The 27051-nt window shown below is 41.0% G+C and overlaps 1 protein-coding gene across 7 annotated transcripts in view; it reads left to right on the top strand.

The window, feature by feature from the left end:
• The window catches only part of LOC109914729 (band 4.1-like protein 1), a 266765-nt gene that overhangs the window by 187269 nt on the left and 52445 nt on the right, over positions 1 to 27051 (top strand). For all 7 annotated transcript variants that reach the window (XM_048608295.1, XM_048608293.1, XM_048608291.1 and 4 more), the window contains exons 4-9: positions 4641 to 4745; positions 8876 to 8918; positions 10830 to 10905; positions 12724 to 12942; positions 15789 to 15876; positions 23884 to 24036. In XM_048608295.1, coding sequence (XP_048464252.1) covers positions 4641 to 4745; positions 8876 to 8918; positions 10830 to 10905; positions 12724 to 12942; positions 15789 to 15876; positions 23884 to 24036 — 684 coding nt within the window. The remainder of the gene's footprint in view (positions 1 to 4640; positions 4746 to 8875; positions 8919 to 10829; positions 10906 to 12723; positions 12943 to 15788; positions 15877 to 23883; positions 24037 to 27051) is intronic.

Here is a 27051-nt window from a genome sequence, read left to right as displayed (position 1 = left end):
CCCTCTCTCCTTCTCCTCCCCCGCCGTCCCCCTCTCTCCTTCTCCTCCCCCGCCGTCCCCCTCTCTCCTTCTCCTCCCCCGCCGTCCCCCTCTCTCCTTCTCCTCTCACTGGGCTCCACCCTTTCTTCAACATTAACTCTGCTTCCTTCTAACTTTGCTCATTTAATGATCACAAAGGTATCTTCGTAATCATTAAACGAGCAAAGAAGAAACACACCACCTTATTAACAACATATTCACTGGGATTAAGAGATAACAAGGTGTAGAGCTGAATGAACACAGCAGGCCGAGCAGGAAAGCTGACGTTTCGGGCCTAGACCCTTCGTCACAAATGGGGGAGGGGAAGGGGATGCTGAAATAAATAGGGAGAGACGGGGAGGTGGATAGAACATGGATAAAGGAGAAGATTGGTGGAGAGGAGACAGACAGGTCAAAGAGGCAGGAGTGGAACCAGTAAAGGTGAGAGTAGGTGGGGAGTTAGGGAGGGGATTGGTCAGTCCAGGGAGGATGGATAGGTCAAGGGGGCAGGATGAGGTTAGTAGGTAGGAGATGGGGGTGGGGCTTGAGGTGGGAGGAGGGAATACTTGGGAGGAAGGACAGGTTCGGGAGGTGGGGACAAGCTGGGTTGGTTTTGGGATGTGGTTGGGGGAGGGGAGATGTTGAAGCTTGTGAAGTCCACATTGATACCATTGGGCAACCAGGGAAGAAGAGAACAACAATCAACTCTCGTTCTAGACGTAATGGTGGAACGAGCGAACAACGAGGAATTCCTTACCAGCATACACAGAAAGGCTACACACACAGACCAAGTCCTGAATTACAACAGTAACCACCCCAGCGTCCACAAACAGAGTTGTGTCAAGACTCTGTTTTTGTGCAGCTCCAGTGTGTTATCGCTCACCTAAACAAAGGGGAACACCTATACAGAGTCTTTGCAAACAAGGGACATCCTAACAGCTCCGTCCACCAATGCCTGGCAAAGAAACAGCACCAAGAAGGCACTGGACGCCCCAACACACTGCTCACCCGACCCTATCTTAAAAACACATCCGAACTGACTACAAGACTCCTACGACCTTTTGGAATAAGGATAGCACACAAACCAACAGCAACACTTCGCCAGTTACTCTCAAAGGCGAAAGACCCCATACACACGATGAGCCGGACAAATGTGATATATAAAATACCATGCAGCAATTGGAAGAAACACTACATTGGACAGACTGGCAGGAAACTCGCCACCAAGATACATGAACACCAACCTGCAGCAAAACAGCATGACCAATTCTCCCTCATTTCAATACACTCCGAAATAGAAGGACATCAATTTGACTGGAACAAAGTTACAGTAGTAGGACAAGCAAGACAAAGACTAGCACAAAAATTTCTGGAGGCCTGCTTTTCAACCACTGATGCAATTAAAAACATGTTAAAATAGACTCCATCTGCATACCACTATGGTACAAAACCGGAAACCAGACTGCCCACCATGACAAACCGGACCATATAAATTCAGAGCAGGACAGAACAACAGCGCTTCAACAGAGGCTACACCGCACTGACGATGTCACCTAGAAGGGAGATGAAATGTTTGCACGAAAACCAGTCCGCTCGGTGAACCAACCAACAACTCCAACCGCCACCTGATCTACAGATCTTCATTAAAACATTAAACGTCCCCACAGAGATGTGCCCTTTCACTCAATTTTGCTCGAACAAATCGATCCAGTAAAGAAAATTATGACCCAGCTAAATAATTTAATTTGTTGGTGAAGAAACAAAATGGAGAATGTTGGCTCACTGCAGCATTTGCTAATTTAGCAATTTCAAGATATTTGCCTTTAACCTTTGATACCTTTGGGAAAAGGGAGCTGTCATGTTCATAATAACCTGTGTGTAATTGGGTTACAAAGGCTTTTGAAAGTTATTTTAATGCTCTGTAATTTTACGGTTCAACAATTCACCAAAGAAATCTAAATGTTAAACCTGAAAGAGCAGCCCATCAAAGCCTATGATGGTGATTAAGAAATGTAATGCCAAGTGAGCAGAGCAATTGAAGTAGAAATATCTGATGAGTGCAGTGGGACTTTAAATATCCCATTTAAAACAAATCAAGAGCTTCAGGTTGAGTTATTGGTTTGGGGACAGCTCCTTGACACCAGGATCAAACCTGAGGCCTGAGTCATACGGTGTCAGAAATGGTCACCTGACACATTCAAACAAATGACCAATTAATAACTTAAGAGCATGCTTGCCATCTAATCAAAGATACCAGATGAATAATCCAGCACCGATGGAACTGGATCCTAACGATAGGAGTGAGGGACAGAGAGGTTGCCTCGAGGTGAAAGGGTTCTTTCAGTATTTTATGCAAACCATTAAGATAGGGGGAAAAAAAACCCAGTTGCCAAGCCATTATTGTAATGATGTCATGGAGCTGCTCTTCACTGGGCTTAAATAGCACGAGTATAAGTGGGCTTAAGGGAAGAAGAAAACAAAATGCATAGAGAGATAGACAAAAAGTCTTTACCTTTTAATTTGTTGATGGGATATGGGTGTCATCAGTTAGGCTGGCATTTATTGCTCATCCCAAACTGCCCAATGGACAGTTAAGAGTCAGCCACATTGCTGTGTATCCAGAGTCACATGTAGACCAGCAGATTTCCTTACCTAAGGGACAGTAATGAACCAGGTAAGTTCTAATCACAATCAACATGGTTGCGATTAGACCTGCTTATTAAAAATTTTTATTGAATTCGAATTTCACCATCTACCATGGTGGGATTTGAACCCAAGTTCCCAGAACATTGGTCCTTGGTTTCTGGATTACTACTCCTGTGACATTATAACTGTGCCACCACTTTGCAATGTGAATGTTAGAAAATGCGCAGAGAAGCGTGTGGAGTAAATTGATTGGTGTCAGGTGGTAGAGTTCATCATAGAATAGTCTTTCAATAATGTAACTGTATGATTTGAGTCTGGTATCATAGAATCCCTACAGTGTGGAAACAGGCCCTTCGGCCCAACAAGTCCACACCGAACCTCAGTGCATCCCGCCCAGACCCATCCCCTTATAACCCACATAAGCTACACATCCCTGAACACTATGGGCAATTTAGCATGGCCACCTAATCCACCTAACCTGCACATCTTTTGGACTGTGGGAGGAAACCGGAGCATCCGGAGGAAACCCACGCAGACACGAGGAAAATGTGCAAACTCCACACAGACAGACACCCCAGGCTGGAATCGAACCTGGGTCCCTGGTGCTGTGCGGCAGCAGTGCTAACCACTGTGCCACCGTATATCTCCGAATGCTGTACATTTTAGTTTTAATGTTTATATGTAATAACAGTGCTCTAAAGAAGTTGAAGGCTGAAGACAGTTCTTGACCTTGCCTTCTTGATCAGCCTGCCTCGAACCCAAACTCATGGATCTGGGTGGAAAAATCACACAACAAAAGAGAGCCCTTCCACAGTACGGCCTGTGGTTACAGCTGTGGCTGTGTAGCTAAGGTGGATCTGGTGGGGCTGAGGTGTCAAATTGATACTGGAACACTGGCTCACCCAGCTTCAGGGCATCACCTCCATGGATCTACCAGGTCCATGGTATTGTTGTGCAGTCTTCTGACCGACTAGAAAATTCCAGGCAGCCTTTGATCTTTAGCCTTAAGAGAGCTATTAAATATATTAACAGCTCCCCTGCTTAAAAGCTGCCAAGTGGCAGAAAGACGCTGGCAACTGGCCTTTTGGCTGACATTGGCAAATTCTGGACCCGCCTCTTTGGCTCCCCACCTCCAGCAGGTTTCCAAAATCCATTTTGAATAAAAGGGAAAGAATGGAAAATGAAACACAGTATGTGTGTAATGAGACCAGCACCAGCTCAGTGCAAAAGCCTCAGCTGATTTAACCCTTAAAGAAGCAGTGGAATCTGCTTTGCAAATCAGCGGTTGCATCTTTAATTTTCAGACAATGATTGATAACCAGTGTTCAGGTATTATAACTTCTCCACGCCTCACCTAATGAAGAAACACTGAGAAAGCAAATCTCTGTGAAATGATGCAGTATAAATATCATTAAATTGACATGAAGGCTACAGCAAGGGCCATGTATCCCTTGTCTGTGCAATTAGAAATGCGTTCTGATTTGTGGAGGTTGTAAAATTCTTAACACAAACCAGCTGAATGTTTAGACCCTCATGCTTATATAGTCATTGATTCATGAAAATAGTCAAATTGTCAATAGGAATCCTTTTTTTTTTTGGTTTGTACCTCTCTACTAGTGCAGCAGAGCTCCTCGATCAGAGTACAATTGAATTTATCGCGTATCTTAAGAAGCAGGATCACAAGGGGTTTTCAACTTACATCCACTCGTTTTATTTCAGCTTTTGGCCTCTTCGCAGATAGCTTTTAAGATCCATAATTTTGACTGTTGAAGTCTAGTTCCAAGATTACAAATGTTGTGGGGTTGATTTTGCAGAAGATTTGTGTACAAGTGGTTTTTTTTATGCAGCCACTGAGGGGCTGGGAAACTGCTGTAAGGTGCTTGAGCCCTGAGATTGGACTTTAAGTGCTTAACTTCATAAACATGCATTTTATAAACAGCCATTCCATGTTTTGTCTTAATGTTGTTCTTTCATAGAAACGGGCCAAGGGACAAGTGCTTTTTGATCTGGTCTGCGAGCATCTCAACCTGCTGGAGAAGGACTACTACGGGCTGACATTTTGTGACTCTGAAAGCCAAAAGGTGAATTGTGTTATTCTGCTTAATGATAAATACAATTCTGCTTCTTCTGTCCTTTTCAGAACTCCCAACCTACCTTTGAGGATTACAGCATGCACACTCAGAGTAGAATTTAAGACTTGCAGGGGGGTGGGGGTGTATCATCCAACAACCGGAGAACTAATGGGATCCCGATATCACCTTCACTGGGAAGGCTCACCAGGATGCACATAAATGGTCAGTCTTGGATATCCATGTGTGTGTGTAATGACTTCTGTCATACTATGTTCCCTCAAAAGTTTGTTCTAATTCCAAAGCTTGAATCCTCTACTTTTTTTCTAATATTAGGTTCAGAGTCTAATGGATTTTTGTGTACATCTCCACTGACCTGACCATGGAGAACTTCCTCTTCCATGGTGGTCTCTAGCAACCTCTTCTAGCTGTATCCCTGGACACTCCGATTCTGGAGTGGGACACTGGAGCTGAAAGCCATCATCTTGACCCTCCCTCAATCTGATCTTCATCCATCGCCTTCAACCTTCCCACCATCACCCTCAACGCACCTTTGGTTCCAAACACCACCTTGATCCTTAGTCAATTTTCTGTCAATATAGAGCTGCTCCCCCTGGCACCCTGAACCTGACAACAGTCCTCTTTGACCCCCCTCTATCAACTGTGATCTGCCTATTGTTAATCTTGACTTTCCTAATCTCACCATTTGATTTGCACTTTATCTCGCTTGGACTACCTTTTGGATTTAGATTGACCTTCCCTATGTTATCGATCTCTGCCCTCTATCCCCATGGTACCTCTTAGGGCAACTAAGATCCGACTTCCCTCAGGCAACTTTGATCCAATATCCCTAATATCTACCTTCTAAATATCCTTGGACAGCCATGGTTGAACTGCCGTAGACACCTGAGTTGAATGTAGCAACTCGGCCTGCTCTCTCCACATCCAACAAAATTCTTCATAGAGGAAAAGCAGCTTCTATCCAGTTCAAATCCACCATAAAGTCTACCTAAAACTGCTGTGCATGACCTTTAACCAATTGTGAATCTGAATGATTGTGTTTCGAATTTGCTGCTGACTTAATCACAAATGTACAAATTAATCTAGTCATCATGTGTTTTAATGAGTATACATTATATGCTAATACATTAAAAATGGGTCACGTTACCTAAGATCAGGAAGTATGATACATGTTTAATCCACTGCCTACTTGCTTCCCAACTTCTTTGAAAAATCATTGGAGAGCTGATGTTTTGCCTATACCATAATGAATTGCCCTCTTGCCTTGTTTCCTTCTCTGGGACGTTCACTAGATTCTGCCCACGAATAAAATTGTGAATCTGTGCATTGAAAATGCTGAGACTGAGATCCCTGTTTAGCTATGTAGCTTTAGTCCAGCGTTCTGCTTGACACTAATTGTTTGTAAGCATTTCAACATTCAGGTGATGAATTAAAATGGTGTACAAGATCAATCTGTCATTTCTGCTTAATTAGAATATGTATGGCCAGTTTTAGAGATCAAGTCACTTCTGCCTTAATCCAGAAACATTGTACAAATGAGCTGGGATCTCTAGGTAACATGTTGCACACCCAGTTTTCAACCTTCATCTATTTTTTGTACTGGTGTGAAATTAGCAGAATGGAAGAGAAAAATTCTGCTTTGTGCAACATTTGAACAAAAATTGTGAATATAATTAGGGTCAGATATTTTTTGTCAAAATTTTATAACATAACTGCAGTATAATATTACTTAATAAAAGAATTGTCTATTAGAACTTGCTGTGATCCCAAAACATAATTTACGTTGGGAAAACCTCAAAGTATGGTTAACCTTACTAAAAGTGTACAAGCCATTTGGAATCACCCTCAATTGACAAGTTTGTCATAAAAGTGGACCAGCTCTTGAAATTTTGCAATACTGTTTTTTTTAGAGACTTTGTGTAATAGCAGTCATCACATCCACTGGCTCAAGGAGCAGTATGTAAGATGGACCTTATAAACGTGGGTTATGTTTATGCATGTCTTACAAACGTGAGCTGTATGGTCAGTCAGAATAATGTCAGACAAAATACAAAGAGTTTGAGATGCTACATAACTGGATGTAACATTGGATGGTGAAACACATTTAAGAATGATTGACTCCAGCATTGGCAGTTCTTACTATCTTTAAGAATGGTTGCTGCTTCTTCATGAGATATGATTCCAATGGTTTACTATTTAAAAAGTGGAAAGATGACCCATAACCCTAATAAATTATTAAAATGGGTATGAAAATGCAGCATTAGCAAGAACTAATTAGCACTGATAAAACTTTGTGTAAAATACCTCATTTAAATGTTGGAATATCTCACCCCTTCTTATCTTCCCATCTCAGCATATGCAATCTACTTGTTAGTCTGAATTTAAAATCATAAAACAACCACCTGATGCAAAAATAAAGTGAGCCTCCCAAGACCAGAATACAATGCTACTGCCAATACAACAGGCCGTCAGAAAGTTGATAATCAGCTACTAGGGAAGTCTGATTTAATGGATATATGACTACTGACTTTAGGAAATTTGGAGAAGGAAAAGAACTGGGTCAAAAACAAAGTTGCTGGAAAAGCTCAGCAGGTCTGGCAGCATCTGTGAAGGAAAAAACAGAGTTAATGTTTCGGATCCGGTGACCCTTCCTCAGAACTGAGGTGTCTAGTTATGTTCTTCTAATTGTTGTATTAACATAAATATTTGTGTTGATTTTCAACGTAGTTTGTTATAGAGGATGTAGATTGGCAAGTTATCCTATTCCCTGTACATTGCAGTCCTCCTGAAAGGGGCAAGCTACGTGCAATTTCATTCACATTGAAATGAAATTTAATTTCTACTTTTACATCCAGGTGTGAACCTTCATTTATAGACAAAATCATCTAGATGTCTAAAATTCAAAGTGAATAATTTGTTCCCTACCTTCAGGCCTGTGCAAGTGTGGCCTTTGAGATATAAGGTGATTTTTTTTTTCAGTTTAATTTCCCCTTCATATAAAGAAATAAGCGAGCTCTACTAGAATTTTACATAACCAGTGACATAACTGACATTATTTGGAGAATTTCTAGCACTAATGCACAGTATATGGGAACAGTAATAAATTGTGCACTTTAATATTTATATTGGAATAAAAAAACAATGCAAAGCTGCATGACAACCACAACAGCATCTTGTTTTTGATTAGATTTATAAGTAATTGCCTGTGAGACAGTTTTGTGCAAATCCAAATAGGTGGGGAAAATCAGGAGTGAGAGGAGATCTACTTAAAAATAATGCTAACAAATACAGGGATTTCCTATTTGTGATTGTGTGAAATACATAATCATAAAGGTTTTGGAATATCATTTCATACATACTTCTGGTTTCTAAACAGCAAAAAGTTGCATTGCTATTTTCGTGAAGTACAAGTATAAATGTCAGATAAGCGGTGTTATAGTGGGTGCTTTAAATTCAGAAAACTGCATATTTAAAAACTTATGCTGTTTTATATTTTGAAAGCTTATGCTTTGAATTCCATTAAAATGTATTTTACAAAGCCACTTATTTTTAAATCATGTCCCTCAAAATATAACTTTGTGAACTTATCAGACTTTTATTACAGCATCAGACATGGAGAAAATAATTTGAGTTCAGATATTCCTATTTCATCATAGTCCTGATATGGTAACTTTTGAAGCCTTATAAAGTTTTTATAAGCCTCAATCTTAAATTTAAAGTAGAACCTTTTCTAGTTGATGCCAAAATATTGAATGTATTCAAGAGGCGACTAGATACAGCACTTGGGGCAAATGGGTTCAAAGGTTACGGAGAGAAAGTTATTCATTTGGACAATCAGCCATGTTTGTGAAGAATGGTGGAGCAGGCTTGAAGGGCCGAATGGCCTCCTCTTGCTCCTATCTTCTTTTCTATGTTTCAATAACAATCACAATTAAAGTTAAGGGTAATATTTATAGGTTTCCTTTATAAACTCTATCAATGGAACTGTGGCAACTTTAGGTGTTACTAACAACTGTAATTGAATGTGGATCGCAGCTAAGGTTGTCTCTTCAATATTTGAAAGTTTGGGTGCATGGAAATGTAAGTACTGTCTTTTTTACTAAAAGTTTTTATGTTTTCAGAACTGGCTGGATCCTTCAAAGGAGATAAAAAAGCAAATCCGAAGTGAGTATTTTGAGCCGCCTTCTTTGAAATGAGTGTTTCCAATATGTATTTACTCAAGCTGTAGTGAGCAATAAATTCAATATCTAATGTTTCATAGGCATGTGACCATGTGTAAAGAACTCAATTTGATACGTGATCAATCTGATATAAAGCAAAGCTTTTTTATTGCCACGGCTCTGTCATTTTTATTTAAAATTATCTTCTTCAAAAGACTTGTCGTCCTTCACGTGTTTCTGATTTTTTTTATGATTTTAAATCTGTTATTCTGTTCTAATTTTAATGTATGTGTAAACTTCATTGTCAATTTCTTGTCACTTGTGTACATAGGTGTTGCATTTTCACAACGATCATGATTAGATTATTTATTCCTGCATGCTAAGCAAAAAAACCACTTTTCTTTAATGGGCAAGACTTAAATTGTTTGTGTCCAGTTTGGTTAAACAAAACTACTTAATGGTACTTATGAATTAATTTTGTTTTTATGAAATTCGTATAAATTTATCTAGACAAATACTTCGTATTTGGTCAATGTGAAAAGATTTTAGAATCAGAGATAGTCCTCCCTATTAGCTTTCTGTCTTTTTTTTAAAAGAGTGTAGGCATACCTTATAATAAAAGTTTTTGCAATGTCTATGCCCTTCTTTTCTCTGCAGATTGTTGCATTTTGTGTAGAATCTATACAATTTTTCAAGGAGAGCTGAAGTCACATTACTTGAGAGATTATGCTGCAGACCATACCATATCTGAGACTGTGTCTGAAACAAATGTATCTCCACAGTTATTGAAAAAAAAGTTTCAAGATTCCGTGCAGTTCTGAGAATATTTTTCCAGTGTAATGGGACAAAATTGACATAATAACTTGTACAGGATTTTAGAGTTCATTAGACTGTTTTGCAAAAATTTAATCCCAAGCCCAAACCAGGATTTACATAGCTATGTGGAAAAAAGGGAAGGAGACAATTCTTGGGAAACTGAACACAGCATATTCAACATTTGTTTTTATAATTATCGTGGGAAGGAAAATGATGTAGTTACGTGATAAAATGGTGTGAAGTTAAAAGCTTTGCAGGCAGACTGGGTTTGTTTGTAATCTTTGTAATTAAATTTGCTTTTTCAACCAAGTTCTACATTTAAAATTACTTTGTCTTGTACTTTTAAATGTTTAATTTGTCTCAATGATCCACTGTTTTTTGTCTCCCATTACTATGTAATTCAGTTTTTCAATTTGTTTTAAAATCCAATTTTAAAGTGCCCTGCAATAATAGACTATAAATTAGTTGAATATAACCATGAATTTATTCTCTGCAGGGTATTTTGGAGAAAAGCCTTAAATAAAATTGTGTTACTTTCTATTGTTATTTTGTTGTCTTATTTTATTAAATGCAGGAGAAGGAGAAATAGCAGAATAAAAAATGAGGTTGTTCAAACATAAGTAGTTTACAATAAAACACCAGAATGAAACTCATTAGCCTTTGTAGATTATAATGTTTCCATGATAGAATTTGGTCTGAAAGAACAGTACACTCCATTGCAGATCATTATCTTCATTATAACATAAACTGACACAGCCCTCCTAGATTCCTAACTAAAATCACACACTTGCAAAATGTGCAGGGATCTACAGTTTTGGAATAAATGATTTCCACAGCTGCTGACCCAGGTACATTGAAGTGAAAGATACTGTATGTCTGTTGACAATCCCGCACATTTTCATGCAAGTGAATGTAATTTTAAAGTGTGAAAGTACACCAGCTGTTCACTGGCTTTTCATCCAGCGATCCATTCATAAGATAGAAAAGCAGCATCTGATTTCTTTTCACAGTGTAGTTACAGTCAAGGTGATGAACAAAAGCTCACTTTTGAATTCTTCTCAATGCTTCCTTCTTGTTGTTCATCTTCCTTTCTCTATAGGTGGCCCTTGGCATTTTGCGTACACAGTGAAGTTCTATCCCCCAGATCCGACCCAGCTTTCTGAAGATATCACAAGGTGAGTTTAGTAATTTTTGATTCAAGAACACACATTTGGCCATTCCTGAATATGAATGTTCTATTTATCATTCGGCATACATTTTGTATTTTTAAGGATGTATATTTTGATCCAGTAAATAATATCTACCACCATTTAAAACAAAAGTGGTTCTTGGTGATTCCGAGGCAAGTAGTACAATTAGGAACCATTCCCTATCTTTCAGATCATTGTACTTTGAAAGAGGTGAATGTACCTTGAAGACATCAGTCTGGTGTACCCACATGGAGCATGCCTGTTTCATGGCATTGACATTGACATGATTGATGTGTAATCAGTTTTACCATGACCTGATTTTACTAAAATGAATTTCCTTTGCAACTTACGATATAAGTTGCGAAAAATAAACTTTTTTTTCTTTAAAGCAGTGGGTTTGGACTACAGCTAGATTCATGAACAGCAAAGCTGTAAAATTGGCACATTGTGGAGGGATAACCTGGACTGATCCTTTTTAATGATGGCAGCTTTTTTTCTACACACTCCATGTAGCACATTGTAGTTCATTTGTTAGAAAACCTTGCACAAATGCTTAAATTCATTTGATGGTCACTCAGCTGATGCTACAATTTCAAAACAGGTATAATTAGGGAAATGTAAAGGCCTGACACCGGAGAGATTTCTTAACAAACACTTTTAAAGCCAAGAGCACAAGGTGCTGTGTGATAAAGCTGCTGGAGGTGCAATTGCAATATCATAGTTGAATAATGACTATTCACCTAACATCTCCCCCCTTCCAAAGGTAGTGCTTCTCACTTCTGTGTGTTTCTGTATCTGCTAGTGGAGTTGAGAAGTTTAAAAATCCACGAGGCTGAACCAAGTGTGAGTTGCTGTAAAGTATAACTGAAATGTAAACTCTTAACCTTTTTGCTTTTCAGTCAAATGTTTAACCACTTGAGTGATTGGGATTCCCCCCTCCACTGTTGAACATTCTAAAACTGGCTTGTTTTGACATAATTGTCATAAACTCTTGTAAAAGAATTAAATACATTATTAGGTATAAATAGAGAAATTTGTTTCGAACATTGATTTATTGATTTTCTCCCTGAATGGGTAATTTCTTTATGAAGAAGTCCTCCAGAGATTTTAGAATAGTTTCGTACTATATAACTTCCATCAACCATCTTATAGCAAAATAAAATAGTGATACAGTTAAACGTGATTTATAGTTGTAAACCAATCAAGACATTGAACCGTTTTTGTGCTTAGAAATGCAAGAGATGCCCGTGCTGGGAAATAGAGCATTTTTCATTCAAGAATGCAGTGTTAAAATTAAACTTTTTTTCCAGGTCGGTGTCAGGAATGAAGGTGTCTTCATCCTGCCCCAACAACATGTCTCAGCTTGGATGTCAGAAATGGCATGGCCCTTTGCCATGCCCGTTGGCCAAAACTGTACTGTCCTATTTTCCCCAGCCCCACCCTCCCCCAAGCCTTTCCCGCATCCCACCACAGTTATTGACCCAAAAGATCTAATAGTATCAGGTTTACACCTAATACCTGTGCTCACTCAGCCCTTATTGCCAGGAAATAGGATGAAAGATAATAGCTTCAATCTGGGCTGGATTTGAAAACAAGTAGCTGAAATGATGGACAATGTCTGAGTCATGCAATTTTAATTGTCTCAGGGAACCTTTAATGAAATCTCTGTACTTATGCTTACAGGAACAATGCTGTGTTTCCAGACAGTGAAATTCAGTGTGCTAGAACAGACTTGGTGCAACCAAGTATCTGATGTACAGTTGTCTCACAAGTGATCACCTCATTGGCTCTGTTCTACTTCAGGTATTACCTATGTCTGCAGCTGAGAGATGATATTATCTCTGGACGGTTACCTTGCTCTTTTGTGACACATGCTCTATTGGGGTCGTACACTGTTCAGGCTGAGTTGGGAGATTATGATCCTGAGGAGAATGGACCTGACTACGTCAGTGAGATTCGCTTTGCCCCGAACCAGACAAAAGAACTTGAGGAAAGGGTGGTAGAACTGCATAAGACCTACAGGTAAGACACACGCTACTTGTTTCAAACGCTGTTTAGAAGTGACTTAGGTGTTTATCTGATTTATCTAATATCTATTCCATCTAATCTATTCCCAGTTTAAATAAAGACAAAGTGCTTGAGAAACTCAGCTGGTCCGGCAGCATTTGTGGAGGAAGAAAAAGCTCCAGAGGAAAGTCATATTAGACTCGAAGTGTTAACTCTGCCTCTGTCTCCATGGATGCCACCAGACCTGTTGAGTTTCTCCAGCATTCTCTTTTTATTTCAGATCTCCAACATCCTCAGTGTTTTGCTTTCAGCCATTTAAAATAGTTGCCTATATTCACTAAGATGCTACATTGGAAGCCTCTTCCTAAGCTTCAAGCTGCATTGTTTTCAATCAGTTGATAGTTGGAAAGTCAGTACTAGTGCATTGTTTGTTATGAATAAGCTGTCTTCCTGTTCTTTTAATCAGCCAAATCTAGCGTCAAAGCTTAGATTTTGAACACATAAAACTGTATTTTACTAGTTCTCAGGAGACAAGTAAAATGGCTGAGAAGTGTGGGATGGAGGAGAAACACAAACTAGGAGCATGAGTAGGCCATTCGGCCCTTTGAGCCTGCTCCACCATTCTGCAGCCAATCCTCTATCTCGATGCCATATCCCCACTTTCTTCCCATATCCATTGATGCCTTTATAGTCTAGATCTGTACCTATCTCTTTCTTGAATATATTCAGAGGCTTGCGCTCCACACCATTCTGTATTAGAGAATTCCACAGGTTCACTACCATTTAAGTGAAGACATCTTTCCTCACCCCAGTCCTAAATAGTCCACTCCATAGCCTGAGACTGCCCCAGTCCTAGACTCCCCAACCAGGGAAAACATCCTCCCTGCATCCTCTCGTGTCTCATCACCACTGCCATGCCATTTTGCCAATGGCAGGGAAAGTGGAGATTAGATCATTCACCCAGAGGTCAATTGTGCCACATGCAGCTAATTGAAGATCTGTTTCTGGTTCCATTGATGTTTTACTAGCGGTGACCTACCTGATGAATGGGGTTAAGCCCCAGGAGTTTCCACATGGGCTCTTCCTTGGGGGAGGGTGTCCTCCTATTCAGGATCTCTTTGGTCCACAGATTGAATTCAAGGGTGGCCACCCCATGACAACAACACAGTTAACCAAACTGCTGCCCATTTCCACATTTGCTGGGACCTACCTGACAGGCCATATGCTATTAGAACACGATTATGTTGTTGGAGGCCAACGTCCTCTTTCTTGAAGTGCTATCCCAGCTGTGACACTGTCTCCTGGTCGCTCTGCAGAGCTCTCCGATTAACTGACAGCCTACAGAGGGAGTCCCGATGGCAGTCAACTGATCACCTGACCCCCACCCCACAGGTGGCTGTGTTCCGCAGATGGGTAATGTGGGGTTGCCTTGGATTTCAGGCCTACTGTCGGAACACCCAGTCAGATTGAAATATGAGACATTGGGTGGGGCTTCATGTAAAAAGACAGTGTCCAAATCTGATTGGTAGAGTGGGCAGAGATTTTCAGGGCTACTTAGAGCTTTCAGAAAGGTGGGTGGGAGGAAAATCGTCAGGGCTGGATTGACCACCTGTTATACACCATTGAACCCAATGCAAATAAACTTTGTCGAATGGATCCAGCAATTTTCCCCTCGTGCCCAAAATGTAAACCATCCCATTGACTTCTGTAGAATAAGAGCAAAATAGTTGTTAATGGTAAAAATAATGATTGCTTAATGTATTACTTTTTTAATCTGGCTTAACTCATTAAAGCACACACTGCTGTGCAAGATGGGTTTATCATTTGTACTTTGCTGAATAATCCTTTATCTTGACTAAAGTCCAGCAGCAAAACCAAAAAGGGATATTTTTATGAGCAAAGCCAGGCAAAAACAAGCACATGGCAGGTTTGAAATCATGGGGACGGGTGGGGGGATCCATTCAATGCCATTCGGGTAACTAGCGCTCTTGTCAGTTTTGAACAGCACGACTTCAGTATATAAATGGGACACCTATAGTATGTATAAGATCTGGATTGCTATTTCGAAAGAAGGAGCATGAGCTGTATACACTCTGCCCAGATTTGCATGAGGTACAAATAAGTTGATTTCCAAGCTGCTAAACCTTCTAACATGACCCTGTTGAGACTCAGCCATGTATGAAAGAGAATGCTGCCCTTCAAGATGTAACCATTCATCTCTATAAACACATAGAGAGACTCCTACCGTCATCACGGGTAATGGCTAATTACAGGCAGATGTTCAGACATCTGAAGAAATATTCAGCTTAAAATCATTTTTGTGGGTTCAAAAGGAACAGACCTGTTCCATTGGCAACACAGGAATACTCCTTACTGCTAGCACCTGGACTCATGCTTGCAGACATACGTTGCTGCTAGCCGGGTCAGCTTCTGGGATGTCTGATTATGGTGCTGATCCAGAGCTGCCAGGCTTTAAATGGACATCTTTTCAGTGCCCATGGCAAAACAGCAATGATGCCTGATCATCTAACTGAGCTTTCCACTGACACTTGTGAGCACAGATTTAGTTGATTGGCAATTTGATAGTTCTGATCTACTTCAACTAGTTTTTGCAATCATAATTGTATAATTGAAAAGAATCTTGTAATAACTAATTAAAGGAAATGATTACCACTAAAAGGGCTGATAGTAGTGCATAACTATTGCACCCACACAGCTCAGTGTCTGCCAAGGAAAGGAACCACAATCACTTAAAGACTGAAATCTTGTTAAATGCTATTCTGTTAATTAACTGATGTTTGTTTTCAGTCATTGTAATAAACAGGGACAATAAGCTCTTTGTGCATCACTGATTACTATAGGGGCATGACACCAGGAGAAGCAGAAATGAACTTTTTGGAAAATGCTAAGAAGCTGTCTATGTATGGAGTGGACTTGCATCATGCTAAGGTAATTACTAGTCTGCATTGTATCTCTACTATAGAATTTTTTAACTTAAATAGCAGATGACTTTTGGTGTGATTAAGGCAATGTATACAGAGATTTAAAAAGATTAACTTTTATTCTTCCTAATAATGAAATAGGTTATTATTAATAGGATTGTCTCAGAAAGTCAAAATGTTGACACTCTCAGTATTGCGTTCAATTCTGGTAACCACATTACAGGAAGGATGTGGAGGCTTTGGAGAGGGTGCAAATGAGGTTTACCAGGAAGCTACCTGGATTAGAAGGTATGAGCTATTAGGAGAGGCTAGAAGAACTTAGATTGTTTGTTTTCTTTGGAGTGGCAGAGGATGAGGGGAGACTTGATAGAAGTCCAAAATATTATGAGACGCATAGATAAGGTGGACAGTCAGAATCTTTTTCCCAGAGTTGAAATGCCTAAAACTGGGGGGCATGCATTTATGGTGAAAGGGGGAAAAGTTCAAAGGAGATGTGAGGGACATGTCTTTTCACACAGAGAGTGGCAGGTGTCTGGAACGCGCTGCCAGGGGCAGTGGTGGTTGAGGCAGATACATTAGGGGCGTTTTTCGGAACTTTTAGATCAGCACATGAATATGCAAGCAATGGAGGTGTATGGACCAATGGCAGGCAGAAAGGATTAGTTTATTTGGTGTCATGTTCGGCACAACATATGGGCCGAAGGGCCCATTCCTGTGCTGTGCAGTTCTATGTTGTATGTGACAGGTATACATTTTGTTCTCCTGTAGGTTTATTAATCATTTTGTTAGAACTGATCTTCTGAAAATTTTTTTTTTTCAAAGCAATTATATCAGCAGACATTTTGTCAGATGTATCAGAAGGTTATATGCCCATTGTTCTGTCATCTCTCTGGTACAGTGACCCAATTAGAGAATTCCCTGCTGTTTCTCTGCAACACTGACCATTCGCCCCCTTTTTCTATGTTTTTTCATGGGGTATGGGTGGTGCTGGTAAGGCCAACATTGTTACCCATTCCTGGTTGCCTGTGAGATTCAATGGTGAACTGCCTTCTTCAACCATTTCTGTCCATGTGGTGTAGGTGCACCTATGTTACCGTTAGGAAGGTACTTCCTGATTCCTGTCTGTGACACAGAATGAATAGTAACATAGTTCCAATCCAGGATGGTGTGTGGCTTGGAGGGGATCTTGCAACCACTGGTCCTGCAGCTGCTAATGTTCCATGTCATCCTTCTAGCTAGTCAAAGTCACATATTTAAAAGGTGCTGTTGAAGGAAGCTTGGTGAGTTGCTGCAGTGCATCAGGCAGATGTTAAGCACTGCTAGCATTGTGCGTGGGTGGTGGAAGGAGCAAGTGTTGATGGTTGGTGGGGTGCAGATCATTCAGGCTAATGATGTACTGGGAAAGTTTTTACTTTGTCTTGAAGATTCCGGAGTTGTAACTGTACAGAAAAAGGTGGGCAAGGGGCACAGTTTGTACTCTAGCTTCAGTACCACTACTGGAATGCTGTCAGGATCTGTAGCATTAGCAGTATCCAGTGTCTTCATGTATTTCTTGACATCATGTGAAATGGATTGAATTGGCTGAAGACTAACATCTGTCAATGCTGCATGCTTCAGTAGAGGGCCAACATGGATCATCCATTTGCCAATTCTGGCTGAAGATGATTGCAAGTGGTTGTACTGAGTTCCTGCATCATTTGTGGAACCTCTTGCACTGGTCATTTTTAATTTAAAACGTTGTCAACCTTGATTCAGTGTCGTGGGATAGAGTTTTTTTGATCCATTCGTTGTTGGACCACTTTGCTCTGTTTCTTGTATGCTGCATCTGCTGTTTTAGCATGTAGGATGTCTGTGCTGTAGCTTCATCAGTTTAGCATCTTGTAACTCTCAAATAGTTAAATCTAGAAGGTGAAATTAAGCTGACTGGTACCTCCCTTGAGTCCAGGAAAGGTGGAATGGTTGTGGCTGGCGTTCCTGTAATTTCCACTTCTGCTTCCTTCAGAATCCTGAGATGTATCTCTCCCGGTTCTTGTGTCTTGTTAACTTTAAGCACCAACCAATCTGCCCTATCAATTGTTGAACGGTTCTAGTGACCGAGTTCCCTCCTGTTACCGTGACCTGAATAGCATTTCTCTCTTTGGTGAAGGCAAATGCAAAGTATTGATTTCACACCTCAGCCATGCCTCTGCCTCCAAGCGTAAATTCCCTCTCGGTCCCTAGTTGGCCCGACTCTTCTTTTTACCACCCTCTATGCTCATGTAAAAGACTTTGAGACACCTCTATGTTGACTGCCAGTCTTTTCTCGTACTTTCTTTTTGTTTCTCTTGATTGCTTTTTCACCACCCCACCGAACTTCAGGATTCCTCTTTGTTCTCCATTTTATTTTCTACGTGACACTTGTAAAAAGTACACTTTTTCTTCTTTAGCTTAATTTCTATCTCCTTTGTCATCCAGGAAGTTCTAGATTTGATTTTTCTATCTTTCCCATTTGAGGAAATATACCTTGACTGTGCCCAAACTCCTCTTTGAAGGCAGCCCATTGTTCAGTCATTGTTTTTCCTGCCAGCCCCTTACTCCAAGTCAGTTTTTTCCAGTTTTGTTCTTCCCACATTGAAGTCTGCTCTCTGCCAATTGCTTTTTCTCAGTCTGGATTGTTGCATGTCATTCTCCATCATCCTGCCTGATCCTTGTGATACGATGATCACTGTCTCCTCAATGTTCTGCCACTGACACCTGGTCCTCTTGGCCCACCTCCTTTCCAAGAACAATGCATTCATTCTTGTTAGACTTGAAGCATGTTGCTGTAGGAAGCTCTCCTACATGCAGTCCAGGAACACTTGCCCCTGGCTGACCATACACTACAGGTATCCCAGTTCATATTTGGGCAATTTAAGGTTCCCATCACAATTATAATGTTGGCATCTCTCTGTAACGCAGCCCCCTACTTTACTCCTTGTACACCCACGACCGTGTTGCCAAATTCCGAACGAATGCCATCTACAAGTTCGCTGATGACACAACCATAGTGGGACAGATATCTAACAACGACAAGTCAAAATACAGAGGGAGATAGAGGGCTTGGTGACGTGGTGCAATGAAAACAACCTCTTTCTCAACGTCAGCAAAACTGAAGAACTGATAATTGACTTCAGAAAGAAGGGAGGAGAACACGCCCCCATCTGCATCAGTGGAGCTGAGGTTGAGAGGATTAAGAGCATCAAGAACATCAGTGACAATAACTGACAGCCTGTCCTGGACTTCCCACGTAGATGTGACAGTCAAAAAGGCACAACAACGCCTCTTCTTCCTCAGGCGGTTCAGGAAATTTGACATGTCCATAAGGCCCCTCACCAACTTCTACAGATGCACCATTGAAAGCATACTGTCCGGGTGCATAACGGCCTGGTATGGCAACTGCTCTGCTCAGGAATGTAAGAAACTACAGAAGGTCTGACCATCACAGAAGCCAATATTCCATCCATGAAATGTATTTACACGGCCCGCTGCTACAGACAGGCTGGCAACATCGTCAAAGACCCATCGCGCCCTGGTAATGTTCTCCTACAACCTCTTCTATCAGGCAGAAGATACAGAAGCCTAAACACGTGCACAGGCAGGTTCAGGAACAGCTTTTCCCTGGCTGTTATCAGACTGATGAATGGACTCTCTAGCCTCAAATAATGCTGATCTTGCTAATGTTGATCTCGCCTAGCACATGCTCTGTGCAATGTAACCTGTATGCCTCTTTCTAAGTCTTTTTGATCCGTACATCCTAGCTTACTGTGATCTGCCTGCGCTGCCTGTAAACAAAAATTTTCACGGTACTTCGGTACACGTGAAAATAAATCCTCAATCAATCAACCAATTCTTCTGCATTCTTTCCATCAGGTGATGGTCTACAGACTACCCCGAGCTATGTAATTATATCCTTTTTGTACCTTAGTTCTAACCAGATTCATTGTGTGCTTGGACTTCGCGTGGCATCCTCTTTCTCCAGCATTGCAATGCTCTCCTTAACCAATACTGTTGCCCTTTCTCCTTCCTGAATACAGCGTACTTTGTGCTTGGGAATATTTAATACCTAGCTATGTCCTTCCCTAAGCCAGATCTCTGTTACTGCCATAACGTGAAAGTACCATGTGGCAATCTACACCTGTAACTTCCCAGTCTTATTGACTGTGTTCTGTACATTCACATACATACACAGTAACCCTGATGTAGACTGCATTTATTTCTTCCTCTATCTTGACTTCACCTACTAGGTTGCTATTGCCAATGCCAGTGTCACTTGCATCTTTTAAGTATTTGGAGAACCCTAGTCTTCTCCTCTACCATTCTCCCTTTTGGTTCCCACACCCTGCAAGGTTACTTTAAAGCTGTCCCACTAGCACAAGCAAAATGCTGTGTAAGGAACTCTGCTTCAACCTTGTTCAGGTGCATCCTGCCCAGCTTGTACTGGTGCCATCTTTCTCGGATTCAGTCCCAGTGTCCCAGCAATCTAAAGCTCTTGCTGCTGTGCCAGCTTTCCAGCCATGTATTTAGCTGCCTTTTCCTCTCGTTTCTGTACTCGCTCATGATAATAGGAGTAATCCAGAGATTACTATATTTGAAGTCCTGATTGCTAACTTTTTACCTAGCTCCGTAATTTTGATTGCAGGACCACATCCCTAGCCTACCTAAGTCATTGATGCCAGGCATTGGTACCAACATGGGTAGCAACCTCTGGCTGTTCACTCTCTCAAAAAATTGACCTGGACACTGGCACAAGGGAAGCACGATACCATCCTGGAGTCAGATTGATGATTACAGGAACAGAGTAGAAGAAAACTGAAACAACTGTGGATGCTGTAAATCAGGCACAAAACCAGAAGTTTCTGGAAAAGCTCAGCAGGTCTGGCAGCATCTGTGAAGAAAAAAAATCATTTTGGGTCCGGTGACCCTTCCTCAGAACTGATGGTCGTTGGGAAAACGTTGGATTATATACAGAAAATAGGGAGGCGTATGGGGTAGGGAATATTTAATATGATAAAGATAAAACCCAAAGAGAGAGTAGAGCAGTTGGATAGACAAAGGAGTTGATAACGATCTGGCTAGGAAGGTGAATAGCTGTTAATGTGGACTATTAGTGACTAACAATAGGTAGTATGTAATGACAGGCAAGATGGTAACAAGGCCTGGGAATGTGTGGGGTAGGGGGCTAGGACATGGGAGAGTTTAGGCCTTAAAATCATTGAACTCGATATTGAGTTCGGAGGGCTGCAGTGTCCCCAAGTGGAAAATGAGGTGTTGTTCTTCCAGCTTGCGCTGAGCTCTGCTGGAACACTGTAGCAAGCCAGAGACAAAGATGTTGGCCAGGGAACAGGGTGGTGTTAAAGTGACAGGCAACTGGAAGCTCGGTCTTTTTGTGAGCAGAATGTAGATGTTCTGCGAAGCGGTCACCCAGTTTACGTTTCATTTCCCCAATGTAGAGGAGACCACATTGTGAGCAGCAAATGCAGTAGACTAGATTCTGGGAAGGGCAGGTGAAGTGTTGCTTCACCTAGAAGGTATGTTTGGGCCCTTGGAAAGTGGGGAGGGAGGAGGTAAATAGGCAGGTGTTGCACCTTCATCAGTTGCAGGGGAAGGTGCCATGGGTCTGTGGGGGGATGTTGGGAGTGAAGGAAGAGTGGACCAGGGTGTCCCGGAAGGAACAGTCCCTGCAGAAGGCGGACAAGGGAGGGGAGGGGAGGGGAATGTGTGTCTGGTGGTGGCAGCTCGTTGGAGGTGGTGGAAATAATGTCTGATGATCTTCTGGATGTGAATGCTGGTGGGATGGACAAGAGGAACTCTATCGCTATTGTGGGAGGGAAGAGAGGGAGTGAGGGCGGAAGTGTGGGAGAGAGGTCAGACCACAGAGTGGAAGAAAATTATCTTCCTTCCGAGGCAGTGTCTCAGGTCTGAGAAGAAGATGACTGTAGGGAATTTGGGCTGCGCTAGTCTCTTTATGTACTCTGAAATTGGTCTGCTACTAATGTAGATAATATTTCCGCTTCACGGCATAAGAGTAACCGATTTGTTATACCTCCAGACTAGGCATGAGAAGTATTGGCACTGAGCAAACAAAGGACATGTGCAGAAGAAAGAATGGTCAGCCTTACACAAAGGCGCTTACATCAGTGTTTCAGTTTTAGAACATGGCTGGCTAAAAAAAAATCAAACCAGCTTACTCACACTGACCTTGGCGGATCCGATGTTGAAATCATTAGTTATAGTTTGTGATTGCTCTTAATAAATTGTTGTCCTCAGCTGAAGTTAATGATCTCTAAGGTAATAACAAAAAAATGTGAAACCGTTCCTTTCCTTCCCAAGGCTGCAAATAAAAATCTTTCACAGACATGGAATCATGTCTTTTACATTTTTAATTTTCCAATGTGGATGTGACAAAAACACAGCCCAATTAAACAGACAAACAGTACCTCAATGGCCCTGAGTCAACGCACTGTTGAAGAATTATGTTCTATCCATTATTTTGAAAGAGATGTCATATGTGATTTAATTATGTTTTGGCATGATTTCACTCATCAGTTGGGATTTTGGAAATTATTGCTGCTTTCCAAGCAATCCATTATTTGTTTCAAAAATGTGACATTTATGTAAAATTTTGCATTCTTTAAGAGTTCAGTTAAAAGCACACGCAGCACCCTGGAAACTTGGTGCCACATCTATTTTTCGTGTGTAAAACTGGCACCTACCTGTCATGTGGATCTAGACACAATGGTAAAGTACGAAACAGTGCATAGATTTTCTTCCTTGTTGCTTGGTTTATTCACAGCCTACAGCATTACTGATCTCAGCCTCCCATCTACTAACTGTGTCCCAGCAGTCCATTTTGATGCAGTTTTTAAAAAACAAAATCAAATTAACTAAATTAACTACTTGATAATCCTTCATAATGATAAAATCTAAGGTGGTCTTTGGGTAATTTCATAGACGGCAGCATTTCTCTGGGGAATTGAAATTTGGCCTCTCAAGCTACAAGGAAGAAAACAAACTACTATACAATCGAAGAGATGGATAGTCACTTTTTATATTGCTCAAAAACAGATGGTTAGTCTCCATAATTGACATAACGTTAAGACTAGTTGTTGAATATGATGAGCAAGTTGAAACAAGCACAGGACGCTGGAGAAACTCAGCAGGTCTAGCAGCATCTATGGAGAGGTAAACTGTTAAGGTTTCAAGTTGGTCTGACTCTTCTGTTGTTTTGAAGGAGAGTCATACCAGATTCGAAATGTTAACTATTTCTCTCTTTCCACAGATGCTGCCAGACCTGCTGGGCTTCTCCAGCGTTCTGGTGTTTTTTTGCATATTTCCAGCATCTGTACTATTTTGCCTTTATTTGAGTGATGAACAGGCTGAGTATCTTGGAAGTGTGCTTCCCACTGTGTCAGTCGAATCAGAAAAAGGGAGCGTCCAGGGATCACAGCTGAACAGCCATTCAGTCCTGTTTATTTAGTGAATGATCTTGCCACTATTAGACCAGCTGTGTGCAGGAAAATCAGGTCTAAGTTTCAACCAACCAGCCTTTGAAACAGGGATCATTGAATGTTGCCGCCAAACAGTGAGTTTTTAAAAACTCAGCCAAATATGGGATCACTGTGTCTTTTGAGCTGTTATCCCTGCCCTCCCAGTCTGCACATTGATCATTTTTTTTACCCACCTCCCACTGTCCTGCTTCATCAGTAATCTGCCTGGGGCTACCCATCTTGTGCCTGCAGCTCGCTGGGCTTGTGAAAATCTTACGCCAGAGCTGGCCTGCCACAGTATTGAGAGGGATATTAGGGTCATTCTCTGTGCCCAGTTCACACTGACAGGCTGTCACAAACCAGTTTCCTAGCTAGTCAATGTTCAGACTGTAAATCAACTTGAAATGTTAACAGGAGAGATTTCAAGTGAGACTATTGAACAGGAATGTTAAAACCTATTGCATGTATTCAGATCTCTCATTACTTTGCTCGGTATTTTCTGGTCACAGGACTCTGAAGGAATTGATATCATGCTTGGAGTTTGCGCAAATGGTCTTCTGATCTACAGAGACCGGTTAAGAATAAATCGCTTTGCTTGGCCCAAGATTCTCAAGATTTCGTACAAAAGGAGTAACTTCTACATTAAAATCAGACCTGGAGAAGTAAGTGACGTGCATTTCAAATGAAGACTTAACTGTACAATAATGAGCCTTCATACCCTTATTCAAGTAAAGTACTACAACAGTAATAAAAACATCATATCAACAGAGTGGCAAGTTTGGATGCTAATATTACTCTAGGGTTTCAATATGCCTTGTTTAGGATGACTTCTTTCAGCTTCTCCAGCACTTGTCTTGGATGAGCATCTGAACTCATTTCAGTAAACCTTTTTTATTCCTTTTTATAAAATAATCAACATAAAAGACCAATTTTCATTGTTTTCACAGACAATGTCGTCGTGTTTTCTCTCTCTCCTCAAACTCTTACTTCGATGGGCCCTGTCCTACTGTCTAATCCTTGCATATTTTTTGCACGATTTTACATATTTTCACATTTTGTGACTTTTTATTAGAACTACCACCCCCGTCTTATTTTTTTAAATAGCCAAGTAAAAACTTACACTACTCTTTCAATATGTATTGACTCATATTTTTAATTGCATTGATTATGTTGCTTTACCTAACATTCCCTTGCCATCATACTTTACTTCTAATTGCCATTCTGTGACTGTCTTTATATTTCACCTGTGTTGGCCAATGTTTCTTTGAAAATACCTGATCTGTTTAATGATTCAGTTGCCTTGTTGCATGACTTACAAGGATGTTTCCAGAGTTGGTGTGATTAAGCTATTGGGAGAGGCTGAATAAGCTGGGGCTATTTTCTCTGGAGTGTCGAAGGCTGAGGGGTGACCTTATAGAGGTTAATAAAATCATGAGGAGCATGGATAGGGGTAGGTGGACAAGGTCTTTTCCCTGGGGTGGGGGGAGTCAAAATTTAGAGGGCATAGGTTTAAGGTGAGAGGGGAAAGATTTAAAAAGGATCTAAGCGGCAACATTTTCCACACAGGGTTGTGCATATATAGAATGAGCTGCTGGAGGAAGTGGTGGAGGCTGGATACAATTATAACATTTAAAAGGCATCTGGATGGGTATATGAATAGGAAGGGTTAGAGGGACATGGGCCAAATGCTGGCAAATAGGACTAGACTTATCTAGGATATGTGGTCGGCATGGACAAGTTGGACCGAAAGGTCTGTTTCCATGCCTCACAGCTCTATGATTCTATGACTTTTCTAACCACAAAAAAACTCTTGATGATCCTCAAAAGGAAACAAGGGACATAGGGTGAGGTGTAAAATTTCCACAGGCATTCTCCAATCTTCTGCAGTTTGCCTTTTATGGAAAATATTTTCAGGAACACCATAATAGATAATACAGCTGCTGGTAGTACTCTTATATAATTCAATACAGAGTTTGACTGATTTGTAAGTTTCAATTGGCTCAGTGCCCGCATTTAATGGGGAATAAAATTAAGATTCTATTACCTTTTGTGTGGAAAAGTTACTTCCTGATTTCATTCCTGCCTAGAAGAGCACTTGGATAGTAGAGCATGAGTGAAGATTTCCTCCGGAAATAACCGGAGACCAGAATTCAGTTGAACAGCATTACAGAGACTGCTATAGACAGTTGTTGTAGGTTCGGAAGATCAGCTTGTGTGCAGGTATGATGCTGAGGCTGTGAACAGGCTGAAACTAGCTGGAAACAGGCAGCCTTACAGAGCTGGAAGCTGTCTACTGTGATGAAGAGCACTTTGGCCAAAAGCTTGGCTCAACATCAATTGTGCTGATTTATAACTGTCTGGTTCAGTCTGAAGCAGTGGTTATGTAAGGTTGTATTATGGCACAGATTCTAGATGACATAGACAATGTACATTTAGGACAGTTACATCAGATCTTGTTCTGGTATAAAATTACCCACCGTGCTTACAGAAACACTCTCTGTATAATGGAGTCATGCAGTCAGTTATGTGCATGCTGTGTTCAGTAATGTCAATAAGTATACATTCCAGATTAATCACAGCCTTTTAAATACTTAATATTGTAATTAAATTTCACATATCTGACTTAAGGAAAACCTGATTATCTGTGGTACATACACTGTAGACTAATATGTTGTAAACCACAAACGACATCAGATTTGATGGCCAAGGAATGATGTTTGTGGCAGATAGCAACCAGGTGCAAGAGACCTGGATAAGTTTCCCTTCTGTATCTCGGGGACTGAATTAAATTATAGTAATCCTACACAAAAATAAAGTGCTGGAGAACCTCAGCACCATCTGGAAGAGGAGTGAACCAGCGTGCCCTGAAGAGAACTGTCCTGCCCAACAATACCACAGCCCCTATAGAGGTGGCCTTATAGAGTTTTATAAAATCATGAGGAGCATGGATAGGGATAAGTCGACAAGGTCTTTTCCCTGGGGTGGGGGGAGTCAAAAATTAGAGGGCATAGGTTTAAGGTGAGAGGAGAAAGATTTAAAAGGGACCTAAGGGGCAACATTTTCCACAGCGTGTTCTGCAAATATGGAATGAGCTGCTAGAAGAAATGGTGGAGGCTGGATGGCATCTTCCCATGCAATTGCAGAAGGTGCAACATTTGCCTGTTTCCCTGCTCGCTCTTCACTGTACAAGGCCCAGGCATACCTTCCAAGTGAAGGAGCAAGTTTACCTGCACTCCACTCTATCTAGTCCATTGTATTCACTGCTCACAGTGTGGTACCCTGTACAAAATGGAGATGAAACGCAGACTGCTTTGCTGAACGTTTACGCTCTGTCGGTAAAAATAACCCCGAGCTTCCAGTTGCAAACATCGTGTCCGTTGGCCAACTTTTCTGTCGCAGGTTTTCTGCAGTGCACCTGCAAGGCTCAACATAAGCTAGAGGTGCTTCAACTCATCTTCAGCTTCACTACCTTACAGTCTTTAGGACTCAACATTGAGTTTAACAATTTCAGAACATAAATGCCCTTCTCTGTTTGTTACCCTCACCCCACACCCCTCGATCCTGTTTTGTATAGGTTGCTCCAGGCACCGCCAAACCATTTTCAAACATTTACGCTCCTCATTAGCATCCTACACAGCATCTGTCTCTGTCTCTCTCTCTCTCTCTCTCTCTCTCTC

This window comes from Rhincodon typus, chromosome 19, assembly GCF_021869965.1.
Source record: "Rhincodon typus isolate 14 chromosome 19, sRhiTyp1.1, whole genome shotgun sequence".
In the NCBI taxonomy this organism is placed as follows: Eukaryota; Metazoa; Chordata; class Chondrichthyes; order Orectolobiformes; family Rhincodontidae; genus Rhincodon; species Rhincodon typus.
The sequence above is the reverse complement of the archived record's forward strand: the minus strand, read 5'-3'. Positions and strand labels throughout refer to the sequence as shown.